Source organism: Hydractinia symbiolongicarpus, chromosome 5 (genome assembly GCF_029227915.1).
Source record: "Hydractinia symbiolongicarpus strain clone_291-10 chromosome 5, HSymV2.1, whole genome shotgun sequence".
NCBI lineage: Eukaryota > Metazoa > Cnidaria > Hydrozoa > Anthoathecata > Hydractiniidae > Hydractinia > Hydractinia symbiolongicarpus.
In genome coordinates this window covers 8,410,205-8,434,562 of record NC_079879.1, presented here as the reverse complement: position 1 = coordinate 8,434,562, position 24,358 = coordinate 8,410,205, and the positions used below count along the sequence as shown (strand labels likewise).

Here is a 24,358-nt window from a genome sequence, read left to right as displayed (position 1 = left end):
CTCTTTATGATTACAGCTACAAGAGCAAGTATAAAGGCACAAAGAATAAGATGACTCAGTGTCTATAAAAGTGACTTGAGAAAGAAAGAGCGCATTTCAACAACCGATATATCGCAATGTTAAATTTTCTATTTACAGGTCAGCAACTAACCACGCGTCACGTAATCTTCAAAATAAGACAGTTGTTGAGAACGTTTATAGATAAACTTCCGTGAATCTACAAGCTTAAAAATTCTCTCAAATAAAAATTTTTGCGATATCTGAAATTGAAACGTTTTTGCAAGATAAACTTTCGCCATTTGTGATTTACAAGCATTCCAATTTATTTTGGTGGGACACTGTGCGAAATGATGGTTAAAAAATATGACAAATAAAAGCGAAAATATAGTATCAATATCTTATGAAATACACATAACATGATCAGAATTACAGATATCTATTTTAAGAATCCTACATTCATTGAACAGAACAAGCAACATCGTTCATACCGGTAGGTTGTTTTATTTCCATTTCAATTTAATATTTTATTTACCAACGACATTTCAACCACCCCCAGCCGATAGCGACGCTGCATACGACAACAACAGCTGCGCTGTTTGTTTAGTTTCTAATAGCAACCGAACTTCAACCAACCAATCGTTGCACATCTTTCTCGACGCGCCTTTTAATAGGCTCATAAACTTAGCAGCTTGTTCCAGATCGCCCTGTTCTACGAAATAATCAGCCTTGGCTAAAATCTCGTACGGTCCTATTTCGTCAGGGTTTATTTCGTTTTCGACAGAACGTCGATACCAACCGGTGTACACAAAGATCGATTTGACAAAGGAGAGAAGATAGTGACCCATTGAACCTCCTTCCTCCCCTACCAAAGCAACCTTTTTGCAAACACCTTTGACACGATCAAATCTCTGTAGCAGATCTTTTTCAGGAACCACACCGTACATGGCAGCAGCTTCTGGAATCGTTTCAATTATTTCCTGAATGACTTCATTTTTCCCTGACATAAAAGCACACACACGCGCGATATTAATACTTCTTCTTTAATAGAAAAAAAAATTGAAAGAAATGTTGTTTTAAAAATTAATGGAAAATCTAAAAAAACATTTTTTAGAATTTTTAAGAATTAACTTTTGTAACTCGTAAAACGCTCACAGTTTGAGAAAATGAAAACATGAAGCTTGAATTTTGTTGGACTCTTATAAAATAGAACTAAAAATGATTTACTTTAAGTAGCCAGAAAATTAAGGTAATCAATGCTCGGGAAATTCAGGTTTAATTCTCGCGAAAATTATTGGGAAACCCGTTAAATTTGCGAAAATTTTTTATGAATACAATTTAAATTAAGTTTTCCTTCTCATATATTTGACACACATAAAGTAGGTACGTGAATTTCAACTGTAGCAGTTTCTTGTATAAAAAGCCCATAATTGCAGAGTAAATTAGAAAAAGAAATTTAATTCTTCCAAAATATTAGGCCTTGCTAATTTGGCGAAATATACTTCCTTTAAAGATCTTCTTAAAGGAAATATAAACTATCAAAAAAATTCTTGTAATTACCATTTAATCTTTTCTCCTTTTTCCGCCTGATAATAGACCATATTTAAAGAATTTTAAATAAAAAAGGGATGAAAAGTTTATAGACCTCAAACAACATTTTAGACTTGTTAAGCAAAAATAAAAATGTGAAAATTCTTCAATTAGATGAAACTCCTTTATGTTATGGGACCTCTGCAACATTACTTTTAATAAACTTACCCCCTAAATGCATAATGGACACCATCTCAGGCATTAATGTTCGTGTGCGACCATGAACTACACTTTCTTCCAGCGCAGCGTTTAACGCTTGAGAGGCTATCCATAGCTCCTGAAGGCGGCGTTGATATCGATCAACATCAACGATATCAGTTATCTATAGAAAAAAGAACAAAAATGGTCTTACATACCGGCCAATAACAGTAAAATCTTGTGAAACCCGCTGCATGAACAAGCTTGTCCATGGTAAACAATCCTTTAAAAACCGCTAACAATGAATACATCACTTGAACAGTTACAGGACAGACTGCTTAAATTGGTTTCGTTCGCTTCAAATGGTGTTCTGTACAAAACATTTTACTACCTCAAGATATAATTTTTTTGCGGATGACTATATCTTTAAAAAAACGGTGAAAATTCAGTGTCTATTTATTTTAACACAAATCAATATATATTTTGCCTGATATGGCTTTCAGACATCAGGGTATACCCATATAAGCAATGAAAAACGTAATGGCTTACGGATTTTTTTTTAAGATTGCGGCTAAATCTACAAAAATAAATTCTGCAAAAAAAGTAAAAACTTTCTTTAGCAAATAATAAATAATAATTTCTTCAGGGTATCCAAAATACATCACCTGGAAAGAAAGAATCATCTACCGATGACTGGTGGGTTGGCTGCCAATAAAAATAAACATCATTTGTGCCTATAAAAATTCTAGCTAGTGGGAAACAATAACAAGGTTATAAAAACTATATTCACCTTAGATTGAATTCCATCAATTGCAGCAACATTCTTCTCCAATTCCTGTCGATAAATTTCATGTTGTTCCGACAACTTCGTATTCATTTCATCCTGAAGCATAGCTGTTACCTCAGACGACTTTTTAGCAAGCTCTTCAGCCAAGTGTTCGTTGTGCGCACTAGCCTGGCGTTTTAACTGCGCAAGTATCTCGTTTTCGTAACGAATTTCAACATCTTTCATCTAAAAAAAATCGGGAAATATCATGGTCGAAAAAAATTATCTCACATTGTAACCTGCTGTAATCGTCTTTTCTACACAAAATAAAATATGCCTTTTACGTTTGATAGAGTTCCCGAATCAAGGATATTAAAGAACTTTTTTGAGGACTTGACGTTAAAATTTTATTTCCAAGAAAAGTCAAATCAGAGAGTTCAAGTGAATTTTAGATTTAGACATTTCAATAGCCTTTGTCAGAAACAGATATTCTGCAGAATTCTTTTGTAAGAACTACTCTTTGTGACTTAAATTTCTAAATAAAGCAGGCAATTACGATAACGGCTCCACTTTAGAAATTCTGTGCAAGTGATAAAGAAAATTTCTGTGAGAGTTGCTGTACGACCTTACTTTGGACTGCAATTTTAAATCCATCTCTGTTTCAATTCTACTGATTTCGGACTTTAATTTCTCTTCCGATCTTTTCTTAAGTTCTTCTTTTTGTTTTGCAATCATATCGGTAAATTTTTCTGAATTAGCAACTGTATTCTCCCTTGCTTCTCCCTGAAATACTTCAGGACGTTTTAGTGCCAATGCTAACAAGGCTTCCTTAAGAGAAAGATCCTGAAACTCTTCTCTAAGTTTCATCAACTTTAAAAGATCAGGAGTGAACCGCTTGAGTTCTTCTTGTAATTTAGGAGCAGCATTCTCTACGACAGCTTGAAAATCCAGAAAAAACTTGAGTTCGCCTTCTGCTTTCTGCATTTCACTATGAACTGAATCGAGCTTCTCTTTACAAAGTTTTACCAACTCTTCTGTTCGGGTAGCCACCTCGCTAAAACCAGCTTGTTTTACAGATTTCATAAGCTCTATTAAGCCCTCCAGCTCAGCTTTTAGTTCTCGCTCTTTTGACACAGCTTCGTCTATAACCTGTTGGGACTTGTGCTCTAGCAAGGCTGTGGCTGTCCAAACCGAATTATAGGCATCTTCTTTGTATGGAACTGAAACAGCTTCAGAAAGTTGCTGAATATATTCTCTTATGGAAGCTGTGGCCTGATTGTAGGAAGTTATTGTTGAATTAGATAACATCTGTAGTTGTTCAGCCGAAGCATCTAAAACGACTTCCAATGCGGATTGGTCAACAAGCTGGGACAGTTGGTTGATCTCTTCAGATGTCAAAGGCCCAGTAGAAACATCTGATTGCTCAGTCTCAATAGGTATCACACCTTCGACAGATTTTTCCTCGTCTGCCGCTTTAATATCAGTTGTAATGACAGACGATATTTCCGGAGTTGACACTTCTACTTGTGAAGAAAGCTTTTCTTCTTTACCTGCTTTAATAGGTTCTGTTTTAATTTCTTTGCTTTTCGTTGGTGTGCGATTACTTAATTCAAGATCAATTGCGGAAACTCCTGGTGTATCCATGGTATTTAAAGAAAGGAGATCTGCTGCATGAGTTTCTGAAGGAGCATGTGTTATTTCATCTGCAAAAACTGGGGTCGATGTTTCTAAATGATTAAAAAGTATTCAGTCATTCTACAGCTGTACCAAATTTATAACCCGGTTAAATAAGTATCAGCAATTTTGGATATTATTACCGCAACTACTTTGTACCCCACCCCACCCCCTTCTTCCCTCCCTCGTATCCAGTGCCAGTTGCGGTTAATAGTTCCATGTTGTTATGCAAAAAATGCAAAGGTGTAATATTACACACTTACTATCAGAAAGACCTTCTCCCTCTTTGGTCTAAACAGAGTAGATTTAGAATTATTAATAACTTTTCAATCAAAATACTAAATAATTGCCTTTAAGCACTAGCTAAGAAAACTTGTTTGTGGAACAGCGCTAATTTCAGGGGTAGAGTACAGGGTGGGGGTATTATAGGCTGGGCGGTAGGTACTGTATGTATATATTGTTACATAAACTAAGTCTAGTTCTGCTGGGTATTAAAGGCTGAGTAACTCTTTAGAAACTTTCTTTGTTGTGCACTTCGGTATGGTGATTACCAACGTACACTTAATACTTGCTACCACAAATTAGAAACTCCTTACATAAGACAAATAAAAACCTTTCTTGAGTTATCGTTTGGTCTGTGCTTCTGCGTTATTTCTAGGCTTTTCCTGAGACTTTCAGATACCACTTATAATCGTAGCTCCTAAACGTACACTATGAGCCTCGTATTACTTTGCTTGACTATTAACACTTTTTAAAAACATGCACTTACCACAGGAATTTCAAATGGGATTGATAAATCTTTTTCATCCGTGAGCAAAATTTGTTTACTTTTACGTTCGCCAAGCAAAGTTGTAAGAACACCCTTTGTAAATGGTGCACTTCTTTCTAAACTGCTTCTGAACTCATCGTCATAACTCGCATATGCAACAGCCACAGTACCTAGCACTCCAATAGTGGCAACAGATGCCCCCATATATATTCCATTTCCGGTAGATTTGGATGAACTAAAAAAAGGAGAATCATAATGAGTGCCTCGACTTAATTAACATTGCCTTGATCGAATTAACAAAAGGATTTGAGTTCAAATAATTATTTCTGTAACTTGAAAAATTTTATTTCAAACCTGGATGATGAACTTCTAGTCCAAACACTTTTTGATAACAGTCCTTTCTAAACAAAACAACAAAACTTAAACGCGTCTGGTTGCCAATCAGCTGGTCGTGATAAACCTTACTATTTCTATTACCTTAAATAAGTTACACTTTTAATTTCCCGACAGACATTTTATGTAAATGTTGCACAGACAGAACATTTAGTAACTTTTCTTATACCAAGGATTACATTTTGTTTAATTTATAAGAGTTGAGCAAGTAAGGACTACTCATGCATATTAATACTTTAATTTCGTCACCCAAAAATATCGACAAATCACACTAGATTTTGTGAAGTTAAGTTTGATAAAATAAAGTTAAATCATTGTTTTATTACATGGCTATATATTAATGAGATTTCATTTCTGCATTAGCTGACAAAAAAAAATCTATTTTAAAAAATGAGATTTCACCTAAAAATCAGGAAATTTTAGGATTTTTTAGGGTCATTTAGGAGAGTTATATTTTTTGGGAGTTTTAGGAGGTGCAGAAACCCTGATTTTTAAAACCAGTTTTAAATTACAAACCTTTGTATTATGACTTAACAATTTGTATCTTGCATTGGCGAGTCTGCTACCTGACCGTGTCCAAGTATTGCCGCGATACATGGTGTAGATGTCAAATCGTAATTATACCAAAATATACATTTTAGCATACTTTTTTTCTAACCTGAAAGCACATATTGAAATTATAACATCACCTATATAAGGTTTTTCTAGCAACAGTACAATAAAATTGAGTAAACATAACAAGTACTAAACTTCTAACTGACAAACTTTGAAGAAATCCAAAAAGTAAATACAAGAATAAGCAGGACACTCTTCAAAATAATTTTTTGGATACAAAATAGCAACAGAGCTCTGTAAATTAAGGATAAAGATTAAGGAACATTTAGGCTGATAAAAAACATACATATATATATAAACTTCTTTTAAAAAAAGCCTCTTAAAACCTTAAACAATAGTTCAAATCAAGAGGGAATTACTTCTCACTAATAACATGTTATACAAGCTTTCTGAAAACTTTAAATTATATCAATATTTTCATAAAAAATTTCACAGAAGGATTAGTGTCATATACAAAAACAGCAAAACTCTAATGTCCAAGATACCCATACAACATTAAAGCATTCTCTTTTCAGGTTCGAACACAAATGTTAAATCTTTTCTTTTTCTTTCAACTGCAGCTGGACATTCAAAAATATGTTTGCATTCGTAATCCAGAAAAGAAAACTGTGCTGCCCTTAACCCAAATCTTGAGCGTTCGAAACCACAGATTAAATTGTTCAGGCTTCCCTGTTGTCTTGTTTCTCCTCAAATTGCAACATTGGGGTAATATCACCATAAAAAAAGTTTAGTATGGATTTAAATGGTGGAATAACAGTCTGTAGATTCTCTCGAAATTGTTTATCATATCCAGAATAAATAACATTTCCAAATAGAAAAATGCTCAAACTCAACCCTGATCCAATAGCATAATACACAACCAATGGTTTTTTCGAGCTAAATCAAGAAAGAAAAATATATATACAGAAAACAATGTTTACAAGAGCTCTATACAAGAGCCGAAAATATTTTCATACACTATTATAATGGCAGTATTTAGTTGAAGCATACTTATCTTAAGTTTTATATTTTATCTTAAATATGTGATGGCGACCAGATATCCAAATGTCAGTTTGCAATAAAAAGGGTTGGAAAACATTTTAGGATGCCTTGGATGAGCAAAAAATTTATATTTGCATTTTAAGCATCATGTCTAATGTCACATTAAAGGATTATCCAGTGTATTTTTAAATCAAAAATTTGGATTTAGTGCACCAAATTAAGATCTAAAAGTTTATTCTTTTATTTTATTAACTAGTCAATAAACCTGTGATCCACAAGGTAGAAGAATAGTGGAAAAATATTTCATTATAATTTTCCTAACGTCAGGAATGACCCTCTGATGGACAATTTTTTTAAATAAAAATTGTTTAGTAATTGCTTCCATAATTTATAGAGCTTGAAACGCTAATAAAGAAAATGTATAGGATAATGTGGCTTTGACAAACCATTGAAGAGATATTGGGGCACAAAGCGGGACCTCCCGCTTACTGCTTGGCAGTATGTTAGTGATGAATAAATATGACAGAGTGATGAACAAATATTTCTTCAATATGACTTACACGCATTATACTCGCCCGTCATGATCAGAGGTCTGATCGGGGTGAAGCATTCTCTGTTGAGAATGAAATACGGATGTGCTATGATAAATATTCACTATATGTATACACACACCATCACACTTAGCCATCAGAGAATATTGGTTTCATCTTGGGATTACTTACACAGAGGATGTCAGTTACTTCTATCTGTTTTTAAAGTATTTGGCCTCAAACCTAAAAGTGCAATGCAATTGCTTCACTAATTTAAAAAATGCTAACATTATAGTTAGCAAACACTCATCAATGTTAATAGATAGAGTCTTGCTACAAGAAAAAAGCCTTTTAACTTTGTCAAATTTTGTTACTTTTACTGGAATTAAAGAAATCTTGTGAGTTTTAATGTTTATCTATTAGACACCTGCATGCCACATTCTTAGGTCCCCTACATCTCATCATTCGAATTTTGATGACGTTGGCAATGACCTGTCCTGACACACACAGAGAAAAATGTTTTTGAGAAAATTGTTAGTCATTTGTCACTTTTTGTTTAGCTTTTAAAACACTGATAGCATAATGTGATTTTGATAAACAGTTAAGGAAATACCAAGGTAATGTTGCGCATATATATAAGGTCGAGAAAATTATTTACTGTGTAGAGCTTGAAAATGTGAAGGATATGTACTTTTGATAAATGGTTAATGAGTTTTTTTTTATGACATCATCAACATATCAATCCTGACACAGGTAAATTAGCTAAATGTAAAAGTAAATTAGAAATTTGCGCTATTTCTGCAGAGGGGTAGCAGCCCCTATTGTCAAAATCATTTAAATTCATATTGAAAGACCCGATTTAGTTAATTTGTATTTTATGTGTTGCAAATAGTGGGTTCCAAAAATTTATAGTAACATTTTGTGGAAAATTAACATAAAACAAACTGTTGAATTGTTCGTTATTGCTTAATGTTATGACTTAAAATCCTATTTCTTTTCCATTTTCCATTTGACTTTTGTAAAGAAGTACCAAAAAAATACTGTTTTTTGTTTAATTAGATTTTATACCATATAAGCTGGTATTTTTTTATATATATATATTTGATGTAACTTCTGTAAAACAAACTACTTACAAGATTTGAAATTTTGTGTAAGATTTTTTGGTAAAGAGATTATGTAAGTTGATGAAAGAAATATTTTTTTTTGTCAAAAGAAATCCAACGTAAAAAATGATGTTGGACTTATATGTTCCATTTAATTTAGGATTTATCTCTTACAAAACCGTTCTTTTTGTGACATTTTGTGTAATGTTTGGTGAGGAAGGACCATATATGCAATGTATTGAAAAACGTTTTTGTTGAAATAAAATTTACATTTTCTGCAAACCATTTTTTTTTTACATATTGGATAAAAATTTGCAATATTTGCAGCGTTGCTAATTGTTTATCTTTCACATTGGTGGGGTTAGACTTTGCAATGAACTTTGTGGCGCCGCAGATTAGTGGTTATAGCTCTCGTACTCTGTGCGTGAGACCGGGGTTCGATTCCTCTTGACGGCGATTAAACATGGGCGAGTGAATGTTACCATAGCCCTGGGTTAACCCAAGCCATGTGAGAGAAATTGGGGAGATGGCTTCATGTGTGGGCCGTTGGATGTTGCCGGGAGTTGTCTAGTAGACCGCGGGCCCTAATTGGGTCTGTGTAGCTCAAAATGAGCATTAAATACTCCAAAACTCTCCATTTAACCCATGGCACCTCCTGGAAATAATAGACAGGGTATATTCCTCAATATTAGTGAGGCTAGCCATGTAAAATATGCACATCTATCTAACTAATTTTGATATAATAGATGTTTGTGTCTGTATTGTCTATTATTGTATTTATGTTACATGGATTAAATGAGAAAAACAGTGGATTCTTTTTGGGGCATACAGCTATTAAATTATTATTGGTGTACCTAAAAAAGATTTAAGGGATTTTAAAGGAGGTGGGCCACCCTGTCCAACATAAATACTTTCCAGGACAATTTCATGACATCTTCAATAGTTTTTGTGAAAATTCTAGCAATTTCAAGGACAAGTTCATTCTCCCAGATTTTCCAGGAAGGTCACTATTATAAATTTTTGTGGCATAATTAATTAATTATAAAAATCTTTCTTTGTCAATATTTTGAGAGCTAAAAGAGCTTGAGAACAATGACACATTTTGCAGATTCACCTTGCAAACAATCTCTTCAAAAAGCATTTTAACTTACGTACTTCCTCAATTGGTAATGGTGATTCTTTCTGATTGTCTAAAAATATCAGAAATCATTTTAAAAATTTCTTAAAAAAATCAATCTGAAAAGTAATTATATGCAGCGAAAAAAATAACATATATAGCTGTTCCATACCTGCCTAAACATGGTTTTCAAATGCATTTTTGATAAAACTAACCACAGTTCAAAAACATACTCTTTTTATAACAGAAAATAATTCTAAATAAATAAATATAACTACTTATTAAAACCCATAGAGGGATCCACCTGCACAGATTTTTTTTGGTCAAATTAACCACAGTTCAAGAACATACTCTTCTTTAAAACAAAAATTAAAACTAAAAGTATAGATATAAGCTATAATAATTACAGCATTATAATATAATTATATACTGGCCTTATTAAAAATATTTACTTTATGCATAATGAGAGCGAAAAACCCTATTGGATTTAGGGTGTTTACTTTAAAAAATCTATAGGACATTCTACAGACATTCTACATATTTACCTTAGGGTGGCCACTAATAAATGAGAACAAAAGTAAGGATATCAAGGAGAATTAAGGAGAAAAATTGACATTTTTTAGGAATTTTTTGCTGCGAACGAGAATAAAATACCAATTTTAGTTCTCTTTTTTAATGTTACATACTATGTTCTATGATAAGAAAATTATACATATTAATACAAATATTCATATAAATTATGCCCTGACAGATAGATAATATAGGATTTCAGGTAACAGAGAAAAATGTCTTATTTCACTTGTGGTGAACAATCCATGAAGACATTTCCAAAAAAGTTAAGATCAGAAAAAATAAGAAATAAGGAAAAACTAAGGAGAATAGCTAAAATTTCAATTTCTTTTAAGCATATATTTAAGTACTTTTAAGGAGATTTTCTTTTTCTAAGGTTATTTAAGGAATTTAAGGAGGAGTGGTTTTGTACCCTGTACCTACACTTCTTTTCTGACATCATCAGAGGCTTGACCTTTTTTATACATTCCACTATCTACTTCCAATTCAATTACTTTTAAAAATAGGACAGACCATTTTAAAACATGTCGGGGAAGCACGGAACACCTTTACAAGATCCTGGTTTTAAACCCTTAAAACATAAAAAAGAAAAATTCTTAAAAAATATTCACTAAATCATGCTCATTTGAGTCTTTTTTAGAAATTTCGCGTTTCATTATTTTAGTGTGTGTGAATAATCGAGTTAAAAAACACTAATAAGGAACTCTGCACATCCCCAGATCATTGCATTCTAAAAGATAGATAAATTTAACTTATATACTATAAGGAATTTCTATTGTCCATAAATCATCATTCTCGGCTTAACGTCCGTTTTCCATGCTAGCATGGGTTGGACGGGGTATATTAATGGCCCTCTTCCAATCTGATCTAGACTGTGTTAGATCTAAACTCAACTTCCTCTGTACCAAGTCTGTCCTTATAACCTCCTGCCAAGTCTTTCTCGGTCTGCCTCTGGGCTTTGCCCCAGGAACTATCAAGTCTCTACACTTTCTTACCCAATTATCCTCCTCCATTCTTTCCAAGTGCCCCATCCAGTTCAATCTTCTTATCTGGATAACATCTTTAATTCTACGGAGACTTAGCCTGATTCTTAGCTCTTTCTGTCTCTCAGACTGGCATTACACATCCACCTAACCATTCTCATATCATTCCTTTCTAAACGGTCAAGATCTTCCTGCCTAACTGCCCATGTCTCACTACCGTACAACATAACACTTCTTACACAGGCCTCATACAACCTACCTTTTACCTCAATTGACAGGACTCTGCTAGTCAACAAAGGAAGTAACTCTCTGAACTTTTTTCAAGCAGAACCTATCCTGCAAGGAACACTTCTACCAATACCCCCTTCACTGCCCAACATATCACCTAAGTAACAGAAGTTCTCAACTATCTTTAACGAGCCACTGTTGTACATCTTTAAAGCTGGAAATACTTCATTCTCTATAATCTCACCTTTGCAACGCTTGCATACAAACTGTATGTCAGCTCTTAACCTTCCACTAATACTACTGCACTTCTTATGTACCCAATGCTTGCAAGTCTGACAAAAAATTGAGTTACTAAAGGAGAAAAATAATCTGAGGGAAAAAAATTTGAACAGGTAAAACACTCTTGACTTGGCGCTCTGAGCTGATTCTCCCCCTCCACCAAAAGCATATTGTTAAAATGTTTTTATTAAAATGTTTATCACTTTGCTCCATTCTTTGAAAAAAATGCTCTATTAAAAAAGTATATATGACATTTTTTCTCTCCAGTTAGTTAAAAAGTTATATAATGTTGTTCTCTATTTTGATCAGCTGGCATATCTCGCTAAAGTTTTATTTTTTAGCATGGAAATCACCACTAACTAATTCTGAGAAAAGACACCACTTATTGTAACCATTTCAAACAAAGGCTTTAGAAATATTCAGTCAGTTTTTCATTAAAAAAACACATCACAAATTAAGACGTAAATCACAGAACAAGAACGTTTTAGCCCATTCTGCTTTTGCTTGACTTTGTGTTGCAAACACCTGCCTTGTTCACCAGCATTTTTGCAAGGTTGTTTTGTGAAGCTAGAGCATTTGTTCAGATAATCACATAAGGACAATATAACCATATATATAATGGGTAAACCAGTACGGCACTTTTCCCCAATCAAGTGATTAGTCCTAATCGTCAGGAGGGGTCCAGGAGGGATAAGTGCTGTACTGTGAAGGACATGATCAAAAACATGAAGCTTCATTATGGACATTGAAATTTTGTGGAAAACAATGATTTTGTCATAACTCACACAATTTTTAGTTTAGTCTAATAAAAAATTCTCAGATGATGGGTACTATTGTACTTTACAAGACTGCGTTGGAAAGAAATTAAAAAATATCTTTCTTACAGAATTGTGATAAAAAATCAACATTGTTAAGGTTTTATCATATTTGTGAAAATCTAGATCTAATTATAGAATTATTTTAACTAAACTAACTTTGCATATAAATAAGAATTAGAAAAAAATAGATATTTACAAAATCTATCAGAGCGTTGACAAAATATTGATAATTTAATATACATTCCTTCTACTACTTGTTAGTTTTTTATCATTTATTTGATATAATTTCTATACTTTTAGTTTTATTTGCTTTTCTTAAGATAAAAGTTTCAACTTACTAGTAATTTAAGTGATAAAATGGTCTACTGTGACAGTAAAATGATAAAACAATAACAAAAACTTCACAATTGTTAAAATATTATCATTTTGTGTCTGTTTACTCAGAGTTTGTCTTTCTTTGTAGTAATAAAATTTTAGCCCTTTGAGCTTTGATTATGCATAAAGAATGAGGATTTTCCAAATACTAGTTCTTTTATTGGTAAAAATTTAACATACACATTTTTTGTTTCCTAGTTTAGTGTAAATTATCCAATTGTGATCCTACCGATATGGTTTCTTCAAAATGTTAAAATTTTATCTTTTTTTAAAGACAACACAAAATCTGTTTTCACCAAAACTTGAAGTAATTTCATAAATGATAAAAACTTAACACTGCATGTCAATGTCCACAATTCAGCCAAAAGAGCCTCATATTTTTTATCATGTCCTGAACACACCACACATGCCATGCAACATAGGGAGATTTGTGAAAATAGATAAATACCAGGAATGTATGGTGTAACACAGAAAATAAACATAGTCATGCACAGTCTTTCTCAAAGAGAAGGATGTGACAGTTGTAAGATTGGTGATTTTTTTTGGAAAAGTCTTAGATTTTTTCAGATCAAGTTGTTCCTTTTTCCTAACCGTCCTTAAGATTTGGTGCACCACATCTTAAGGACGGTTAGGGAAAAGGAACAACTTGATCTGAAAGACTTTTCCAAAAAAACTGTCAAGTTTGCTAAGTTTATTTTTGATGATGACTCCTTAGCAAAGGATATTGGCTGTAACACGGAGAATTAGGAGCCAGAACTTATACTTTAGCTTTAGAGTGTGGTGGTTGTGTGTGGTGTGCACCTTCTCACAGGTCCAGGTCTTAAGGTTGGGGTAGCATTTTGGTAACTAATTTTGACTTCCAGGGGGGCTATTATTTTGTAAATACACATTACAGAATCAATTTTACTGCAATACCACAGCTCTTAGATCGCTTAACAATATATACTGATTTTGCACGCATTTTCCTTGTTAAAATCCCTTTTTACCTTTCGTTTTTCAACGCGTTTCTCTGCCATTTTTAAATTTTGCACTATAATTTGCAGACCAGGCCTCATGTCACCTGACCTTTTTTTTCAAAACTGAGCCACTGCTGTGTTGTGTAAAGTTGATCACCTTTTACGAAAAGATGGGCAATGCTGAACGGCGCGATTCCTATAGGATGATTGCCACATGTATATTATAATGAATTTTTCATAGCTATAAAAGTTCGACTGTACGTGGTGTGACCCTCATACATTTTTATGTTTGTCGTTTCCATGTTTAGTTACTTAATCATGTAGTAAAGTCAACTTCATATGGAGAAAATTTGTAAAGAAACCTCCTTCCTTCCTTACCTTCCAAGTTATTTAAGTTTGAAAATTTAGCTTCGTTTCCATATATTTAGTCATAGACAAGAGAAGATCATGACCAGAAGATTTGCTACTTTAAGGGGCAGAAACTTTCACGAGCAAAAAACTTTTGCGTGTCAAAAAAAAACTGCCATATTTTTGGCAAAAAGTATGATCTTGCATTCTTAGGACAAATTTTGCGAAAAAACCTTCACGCATTCTAAAGTAAAATTCCAGCCAGCCAGCCAGCCAGCCAGCCAGCCAGCCAGCCAGCCAGCCAGCCAGCCAGCCAGCCAGCCAGCCAGCCAGCCAGCCAGCCAGCCAGCCAGCCAGCCAGCCAGCCAGCCAGCCAGCCAGGATTTGGAAAGCAATACTATCCTCGCAAGTTTAGGCTAAGGGACTTTAATTTTATGCCCCTTCCCATTTAGAGCCAGAAGACTGAGTGGTTGGATTATTAATAGGTTCTTTGAAGCGAAGCCGTATTTTCTCCTTTAAAAACACGTCGCGTATTTTTTTTTACATTGAGCGATAAAAATATTATAAGGGCGACACAGACATATCTTTCGCAAAGCAATTGAATGCAATATTGGAGCGAAAACAAAACAGATCTTTCCTTTTCGCAAGATAGGCTCAGTACGTGTGGACAGACAACCTATCTGGTACGAAATTCGATCCCGATTAAAGATTAAAGAGGTGTTGTGTAAGAAAAATAAATAAATAAAAGGATATCTCGCGAAACCTTCTTTGCAGAGAGAGGGTACGAGACGGTATGAAACCTCTCCAAGCCGTTGTTAAAGACTCATATTGTAGAATTTCTTCTTGAAAATGAAAATTACAAATACTTATCTTCTGGAAAAAAATTCTCATCCTTAAGTTTGTACTGTAAAACATTGTTTTGTACATCTCCATAACTTCTGGATCAAACCGCATGCACAAAATAACAACAAAGCAATAAATGGTGACATATATATCAAGTGTTCGACATATCCCAGGGCAGTAACAATGGAGTCGTACTGTGCTATTGATGTAAGTGGACTCATATAGTCACAAGCCCAAAACAAATTCACTGTCGTTAATATCAGGAGAAGCAATATAGACACAGTCTCCGTTAAGTTCATTCTATCGCTGTGGTAAGGTTTAACGTACCAATGCAGCAAAAGCACAAACACCAAAAGTGGCAGCATGAGGTATAAACGAGACAGAGGATTGATTACGAATATGCTTACTGCAACAAAAACCAGGCGTCTGACAACTAATATTGCTTCCCAGTTTATTCTCTTCTCATGTTGACGTTGGTTGATTTCTTCTTCTACCTTTATTACACTTCTGAATTGTCCATTGATTACACTTAGTATACTTTCTTGCTCAACTTGGTCTTGTTCGCTTTCTCCAGTTGGTTCAGTGGATTTTATTTTCAAACAAAGCAAAAATAAAGGAGGAAATAACAGTACGATGAAAAATGTCCGAGTTGAGATTTGACCCTTTGCATATAATTTAGTTGCCACGAAGACAGCTACCGAAAATGGGAAAACCCAAATTATTGTAAACGATATGACAATGTACTGCCAATAGGTGTAGCATGCAATATCTCCGTGTATATACAAGTAATTATGTTCCTGAATATTGACGCAATGAATCATTTTGAAAGCCGTGTTGCTGATGCGAATGTAACACAGAAAAAGCAGCTGGACAAAAGTTTGCTTTAATTTGATGGGAAATGTAACGGTTGTCGACTGAGTCAACACACCCCTGTTTTTCCCTACGATTGATTTTATTCTCTTTATGGCAAGGTATGCAAGATATGACAACAACACAATAACAAACAAACTTAATGCAAAACCAGCATCGATAAGCACACTTTCAATTGTACCCATATTATTTAATGGAGATAACCTTGATAAATTATCGTAAATCAAACACTTGAAAGTAAGTATTACTGAAAAGAAGTTTTTAATCTGCAGAAAGAAACCATGCTGAACAGGATGAACGACATGCAACAACGAAGCAGTTTGATAAAACATAAATAAATTTTTTACATAACCCATCACGCTCGTACCCGTATTAAAACCCTTCTCTGGAATGTTTTCATTGCTGGTTACTATGTTATTGATACTGGACAAATACGGTATATCATCCTTTCCACTTTGGTCTTTTTTCAAGGTTTTACACTTCCTAAACAGGTTTATTACTTTACAAAAGGATACTTTGCATACTATCAATATTTTTTTCATATACATCAGTGTATAGGTCAGTGTAAATCCTAAGGCGACGAAGCTAATCCAGAAAATACTTGTATTTGTTTGATCTGTTAAAACACAGTTGTGGCTGAAGACGTCTAGAGAATATCCCTTTTCGCATCTTCCACATAATCTCCCTTCTCGATGTTTGTAGCAAGAATTGTAACTTTCACACTTTCCAGGTTTGCAACAATACTTTGGAGGGCAGGGTATAAAATGTACATCACCATCTGTTGTAACGTATCCCCAAAAATTGCCTTGACTGGTTAGAATGTTGTCATCACACATGCCTCCGTTAGGACATTTCTTGCAAGTTACATTTTGTTTTACATAAAGCTTGGGATTATTTCCAAAGTGAACTTGGCCATTGTCTAAACTGTAACTTCCTCTAGTGCATCTTGAACATGTTACTGACAAAGCGTAAAAGAATTCTCGATTGTTGAGTTCAACTTTATTGTTAGCAGGACAAATGAAAGTAAAATTATTAACATATCCAGGATTTGAACCAAAGACCTTAATAAGGCCGTCAACGTATTTTATGCCCCGGACTGGTCTTACTACCATTTTCACATTCTTCATGATTAAATTTCCGCCGTTTACCAGACTTCCATAGACTTTTTTATTTTTCATAGAACTATACATTATAACATTCCATAATTTTAGATGTTTTTTATTCGCATCACCAAATATCGCACCTCCCGCTGATTTTGCTGAATTACTATCAAATATCGAGTCTCGAATTGTTAGAACAGTGCTTTCTTTATATATAGCACCTCCACTCACCTGCGCACTGTTTTTAATAAATAAACATTTATCCATAAAAGCAGTGTTTACATGTCTAGCCATTATAGCCCCGCCGTTAAATTTAACACTTCTATTTTTTATAAATTTTGTATCCGTTATTATTAATAGGCGGACATCGCTAATCAAAAGTGCTCCAGCTGAGCTACCACGATTATTTGCAAAAATCGATTTACGTATGATCAATTGTTTAATGCTGATTATTCTTAATGGGGCACCAGTTTTAGAAGTGTTGGTAAAATTGCAGTTGCGTATTTTCAATGTGGAGTGTTTCCGTTTCGTATCGCCAAACAGAAACAACGGGCTATGTGTGTTTTCAAAACTGCTGCGCCTTATGTCTATTTCCACACTTCCCTTTCTCTTCAAACTCGAAACTTGAAGATGCAAAATGTTACTACCGTTTAAAAAAGTGCTATTTTGAATAACGAGTGTATAAGCCACATCAATCAAAGTTGTTGTTAACTGACCTGTTTTGACAAACGAACAGTTCTTGATTATTGTATATACTTTTTTAAATCGGTCACATCTACTTGCAAATGAAATTAAAGGGTTTTTGTTGTTTGTTATTGTAGAGTTGTACAAAGATAAATTTGCATCTGTCGAGATATAAACCAGAGATATGTTCTCAAAATAGATTCCTTCAAAACATAAATGAACAATCTTTAAACTGCTGATGTTAAAAAGTGAGAAGTCGCCATTACTATTCTCGTTTGTTGCAAAAACAGGAGAAGGATATGTTCCTTTGATTGTTAAGTTGAACTTGATATGCAACGAAGAATTGATGTGGTAAATTAACGGATGATGTGAATCACCCCCACCATCTATCAGAATGCAATCATTTTCCACAGCTCTATGTGTGAAAGCATACATAAATGTTTTACAAGGAGTTGAAGCTGAACCACACATAACGTTATCTGCACCAGATTGTTGTGAGACTCGGATGTTGTCACCATCTAAAAGAACAAAATAATAAAAATGAGAAAAATCATTTTACATCGCCCCTGAAAAGTAATTGTTTGTAGTAAAAAGAAAAGATTAAACACATTTCTGAAAAAAAAGCATTTAAATAGCGTTATCACAACGCCTTTAAACCCTAATATATCCTTACGGTGTACCGCAAGCAAATGATTTAAACATAGGAATTTAAAGTTGTGTATATGTATATATAAATGATGACGTCGTCAAAATATAACCCTAAAACTGTTCGCCTCCCTACTCAAGTGAATTTTTCCACAGAATATTCAACAAGTCTTATATAAAAATACGCTGTCTGTAACACTCAAATAGGTGTTTTAATTTTCTTTAAAGTAGCCAAAATAATATGCTCTATTCGTTAATTGTTTTGACATCACGGCATGAAGTTAGAACATCAGACTGATTTTAGCATAGTAAATATGATTAGTAGAGTCCTTCTGTAGCGAGAATAACTGATATCAGCTTCCATGTGGGCAGGTCACCTGTTTCAAAACAGGCTAATTAATGACGCTATCAAAACATCCTTAAAACTCAATATCACATAATTCAATTCAATTATCTTTTCCATTTTTCTTCTTCCTAAGTGATTTCTTTTTCCACAGGGATATCGGCTAGTTAATAAAAAACATATGAAACGGGTGCGTTAACCAACTTAAAAAGAGTCATACACACAAAAGTAGTAGTATTCTATAGGAAGTTATGTCAAAAAGTAAAGGCATCAAGTGAAGTGGCTCCAGATGAATAAAATCACAAAAATTGTTGTTTATACAATATCGAGGACGATTTACAAAAAAATTGAATAATCGCTTAAAAGAATTAACGCTCCATGTAAAGTTGTTTTCACAATACGCAAAGTTAAAATAGTGTTACATCGCTTAAACCGTCAATAGATAAAGCTCTTTGCAATGGTTTAGTCTGTAAAATAGTTTGTCCACGATGAAAATCGTGCTATGTTGGGCAAACGTAACGAGTAAAAGAGCATCCAAAATCATGCAGTCCCGTGGGGAGTCATTTCAAATTATGTAATAGTTTGCTCACAATGGATGACGTTGTTATACTGGTACTACTTTTAAATCCTCTTATCATTTAATAGTGTTAGAAGCATTATGCGTGCCTCAATTTAAACCGCAGTTGAATAACAAAAAAAAGAATAAAAGTCACAAATTATAAAGATCGTGTATGATCAAAATATAAAGATCGTGTATGTCTTCAGGGACCGCTTTTTATTTGTTTTTGTAGTGCGAATCTGATGATGGGACACAATTCTTAATATGTACAGTTGACTATCCCTAATTCGAATTCCCACAGGGAAAATTTTTTGTTCAAATTATAGAGAGATTCGAATTATAGGAAGTCTCTGTAATTCGAACTTTCGGTAATTTCAAAATTAAGAAAATATAATTCAAGTTTCATTCAATCTTTATTTTCATAGTTTAAACAATAAATAAATTCTATTTGAAAAACTGTTGAATATTTGATTGCTTTACATTGGAAAGAAGATCTACGATCGAAATTGCATTCATAACCTCTTTAAAAGAGGGTTTGATCGACTTTGCTGTTAGGCCTTTGCTATCAGAATGTCCATCTTTATCTTCTTCGCTAACTTACACTTCCCGAACGCTTTGAAAAATAACGTTCGAAAGAGAATTTTTGAGTTTTAGAAAAACCTTCGAATTTGTCAAAGCCCTGTTTATACTTTAAAATCCGAATTAAGAAGAGAATTGTGCTGAAGGGACTGAAAAACTGCTCGAATGATAGAAAGTTTCGAATTAGAGAAATTCGAAATGTAGAAAGCTTTTTTATAAGAGTTTTTTAAGGGGGATTTTCCAAAAACGAATTGAACGGCGAATTCGACGGCGAATTTTATCCCGAGCATGACCGAGCTTCGTTCGAATTATAGAGATTCGAATTGTGGGAGACAAATGTATTCAAAAATACATACAGCCAACGTTCGACATATCAAACTATAGCTGCCTCGATCTATTTTCCCGGTTCCTTCAGTCATTGCAACTAACTCAGACAAATTTTGGGTAGTTTCACCGTTGAATATGTGAACAAAAGTCACTAAACAATCAATCTGTTTAAAAACGATATCTTTAAAGTCTTAAAAACCTATACCCGTGCGGTAAATATTAGAAAAATTAGGTATACCTGTATTGTGCGTGGTTATTAACCCAATCAGTAAATACCATACTTTGTACATCTTCCGTTAAACTCAAGAACGATATGTCGTTAAAAAGCTCCTTTAATTTATTTGTAAAGCGACGGGAATGCGAAAGTTATTATATTGGCTTTTAAACGTATTTCTGTGATGTTAAAGGTATTTAAAAATATAAAATCGTCACTATGGTGATTAAATGTACTTGATGATATCACAGTACCGCAGGAAATTACCTTTAAAAGCAACAATGGGTTGAATATAATCTGAATTGTATAGAAAAATCTCCTGGCTACAAGTAATGATAGTATTTTAGACTTTTTTAATAAGATGTATAGCCTTAGAAGAAGGTAAGTAAATACACGATACAAAGTAAATACACGATAGTCAAGTACAATAGAAAGGATTATTAAGTGGACACAATCAAATTAAGTGACGATTACTGACAAAAAAAGTCAAGAAAAATATTCCAAGTTTTACAGTATCTTTGCAAAAAAAATCACTAACTCTGAGATTCCTCGTCAACATCAATATAAAACTTTGTTGGAGGCTACATCAAATTTCTCAACTATATGGTTTTCTATATGCTTTGCAAGGGATCGATTTCCCACAAAGGGAAGCATGTTGTATAGGAAAGAAAAGTATAAATTTATAAGATAACAATTAAGATAATAATTTGTCAACTTCTAGCAAGACTTATCAGAAATTTATCCGGCGAGATAATTATGAAATGTTGTGTATTTATTGGCAGTGCCATTGTTAACCGAGAAAATTAATGAGGTGAAGGTGAAGGTGCTCAACATTCATGATACGCCTGTTGTATTGTCGCTCTTTTTCTTTTTTTCGTGTGATGAAAAGACCTTATCATTAGATAAGGCACATTGTAAATTAAAGTTACTGTTGATTATTCTAAATGCATTTTGTCCACCACATCAAAGCCTGCGAGCACGTACATCAGGTTTTTTGTTATCACCGATCAGTCCGCCCAAAACTTCTCCTTTTAGCGGCTGAAAACTGGAGTCAGTTTCAACGTCGTTGTAGATTTAAAGTTTGGCCTCGGGTTTTCGAATTTGGTTGTGGTGAATGATCTATTTTACAGTTCAAGACGTGTGCCACGTTAAGATTGTCCACAAGGACATCTTGAATGTAGTCCTTTCCGCTCCTTGCCATATCTGAGGTCGATTGCATCACAGATTTTTTTCTTATTAACGGCAAATTCGTATTCTTTATGCATGGCAGATAGTCAAGTAGTTAGATGCTCCCAGACCTTTTCGTTTTTAACAGATCTAAGTGTATACTAGGATGAATGTTTTGCTCTCCTAAATCCACTTCAGCTTTCATGGTTTATTCTCTTTTTAGATGTTAATACGACATGTTTAGATATAAATTTGTTAAATTTATTTACAAACATGTCTATTTCCTATAGTGAACAAAAAACTATTCTCTTTTTTTGTTTTTCTTATCATTGGGCAAAAATTGGTCCTGTTACATCATGGCAGTGACTAGCTATGTTATTCTTAATGACCTTTGAATTTCTAATAGAATTAGAATTTCCCAAGTCTCTGTGACGGACTGGTAAGAAGTGTAATGTGGGGTCTCCTTCAGATAGAATGGAATCAAGTAAAATTGGAAGAAAGAAGGTTTTGTAACTTCATCAATGGGTTTGAAATAGTTACCTATTCCTTTCTATTGTTCTCATAGAATAATTATTTCATGAGAACAATACTAACTTAAGTAAACTGGTCAACAACACCTCGGCAGAAGATTGCATATACTGCGTGTGGTTGTGATTTTGCATATTCAGTCAAACGCCATTCTCTTGTGTCCAGTCGGCAACTTTCTTACCAATATATTTCGAGTTGAAGTCATATCACTGCACCGAGATTTCGTTTGCCATCACAAGAAAGCTTGATGTTTGAGTGTTAAAACAATCGTTGCGCATTATTGAATTGATCTGGATCTTTTAACATCAACCAGGTTTTCGATTTGTTTACAAGGTAGCCAACTATCTTCTCGTTTTGAAATCATTAAGCTTTCTGGAACCAGCTATATCATTAAATAGACATATTTTTCTGACATGTAAAGTAAATTGCTTCAGCTTGTCAAGGAGAATACTAATTTCCAATGGAAAGAACGACATGAAAATTTATCACCCTACGTGGGTCCTTCAACGGATTCTAGTTCTGCTCCACCGAAAAAAATTAAAAAAATTAATAGTAATATAAAAATAATATTAAAAAAAGTTGCTGCAAATCACATTTTGTATTGTACTATAGAGGTTAATTAAGATTTATTTCTGCGAGGTCTAAAAGAACAAAAAGAAGAATTTTTTTTGCAAACAAACAAACAAACTATTCTAAGGTTTTTTGCGAAAAGTTATTTTCGCGAATCTGCTACTACTTTTATGCAATTTTAACTTTCTATGCCTGTTTATTAATGCAAGGTAGCCTTTTAATCAGATGATTAACAAGGCGCATTTGTTGGAGGTTAAGAAATAAAAAAACATCACCTTACGAATATATAAGTATGTGCCCATCATCCAATAAACCAATCAATAACCCAATCACGATCAATCGCCACCGTTGCTTTTGGGTTTAAGACTGGTTATTTACTATACTAAAACCTTCAATAACCAATTTTCTGTCGGCGTCACAGACGATTAAACTAGACATGAATTTTCTCTATTTTAATAATACTTGTGTTCAGGGGTGGTGTGCGAAATCGCGAAATCTGGGATATGTATGACGGGTGCAAATCTCAGGATGGAATATGGAAGAATGACGAACCCGTCCTGCCTTTTTTTCGCCAGTCCCTAAATTTGATATGAATGATATAATTTGATAAGAAACGGACACTTTTTTAAGTTTCTTCTTTATCAAACGTGCGAAATCAATTGTTTAAAAAACTTTGAACTTATTTGCTTAAGAAAGGTCGGAGACTATTATCTATACGTAAGACTTGAATTTGCTAGAAAGTAAGAGATAAGTATGTAAAAGTACAGAAAACTTCGCTATACTTGTATTAGAAGATGAAATCCAACTGTCATTTTTAATTGTGTTTTTTAAACAAAAATACGTCTTTTCTTTCTGATCTATGGCTAAAAGATATGTTGAGACAAAAACACTTATGGCACTTACGTAAATTTACGTTGAAATTAAAGTTTAGATAACTTATTCAATCCTCATTAAGTCCCTAAGTGTAAAATTCTAATTTTTTTAGTAACGTAGTACCTCAAGGTGATTATTTTCGCGAATTTCGCGAAATTTATTCAATATTCACGAAAAATTTTCGCGTAAAGAAATCTTCACGAATACTTGAAATGCTTATTCACCTAAATAAACTTTGCGAAACTTTAAAGCAAAAAGAATTTTCCATTTATTCTTCTCTAGCTCCTCACCTTAAATATTCTTTTTTGTAGTTGATAAAGAATATTGGTCAGCCTCTGCGATATGAGCAAGTTCAATTAAAGGCTACCTTATCTCAATAAGTAGGCCTGAAATACATTAAAATTGCGGAAAAATTTAGCAAAGATCTTAAATTGGTCAAGTCACGAAAAAGATCATGTCTCGATATGACTGCTTCGCAAAAATTATTTTTCACGAAATGCATATTTATTTGCATAACCTCGCGAAAATAAGTCTTCGCAAAAATTAATCAACTTAAGGTATATGTAACCAGTTGGTTGTTTAGAAGCTGTCGGAGTAAGATAACAGAAAAAATAATTTTACGCCAATGGCTAAAAATAGTTGTTTTGCCTGACAAATTTGCCGCACGTGTCTGTAAGCAAACACCAAATTTAGCATTTCTCTGTTTTTACAATATATATGTAATTTTACTCCACCAGTCTGTAATTTTTTGATAGTCACGATGCAACAGTACAAAAAACTATAACCACTATTTTTTGCAGGTCAAAACCTTACACTGCACACGTGG

At 33.6% G+C, this 24,358-nt stretch overlaps 2 protein-coding genes across 2 annotated transcripts; both read right to left on the bottom strand.

The window, feature by feature from the left end:
- Positions 1–371: 371 nt before the first annotated feature.
- Positions 372–6,006, bottom strand: LOC130644582 (MICOS complex subunit MIC60-like). The gene is made up of 8 exons (XM_057450245.1): positions 5,844–6,006; positions 5,289–5,335; positions 4,935–5,169; positions 4,429–4,456; positions 3,122–4,218; positions 2,516–2,737; positions 1,756–1,909; positions 372–997 (listed from the first exon to the last, which is right to left on the bottom strand). Exons 1-8 carry the CDS (start codon positions 5,922–5,924, stop codon positions 543–545), a joined length of 2,319 nt encoding a protein of 772 aa, XP_057306228.1. The 5' UTR covers positions 5,925–6,006; the 3' UTR covers positions 372–542.
- A 9,036-nt stretch (positions 6,007–15,042) lies between these two features.
- On the bottom strand, positions 15,043–20,552 carry LOC130644581 (uncharacterized). The gene is made up of 2 exons (XM_057450244.1): positions 20,419–20,552; positions 15,043–18,245 (listed from the first exon to the last, which is right to left on the bottom strand). The coding sequence occupies exons 1-2, from the start codon at positions 20,468–20,470 to the stop codon at positions 15,124–15,126; spliced, it is 3,174 nt and encodes a 1,057-aa protein (XP_057306227.1). The 5' UTR covers positions 20,471–20,552; the 3' UTR covers positions 15,043–15,123.
- Positions 20,553–24,358: the final 3,806 nt, after the last annotated feature.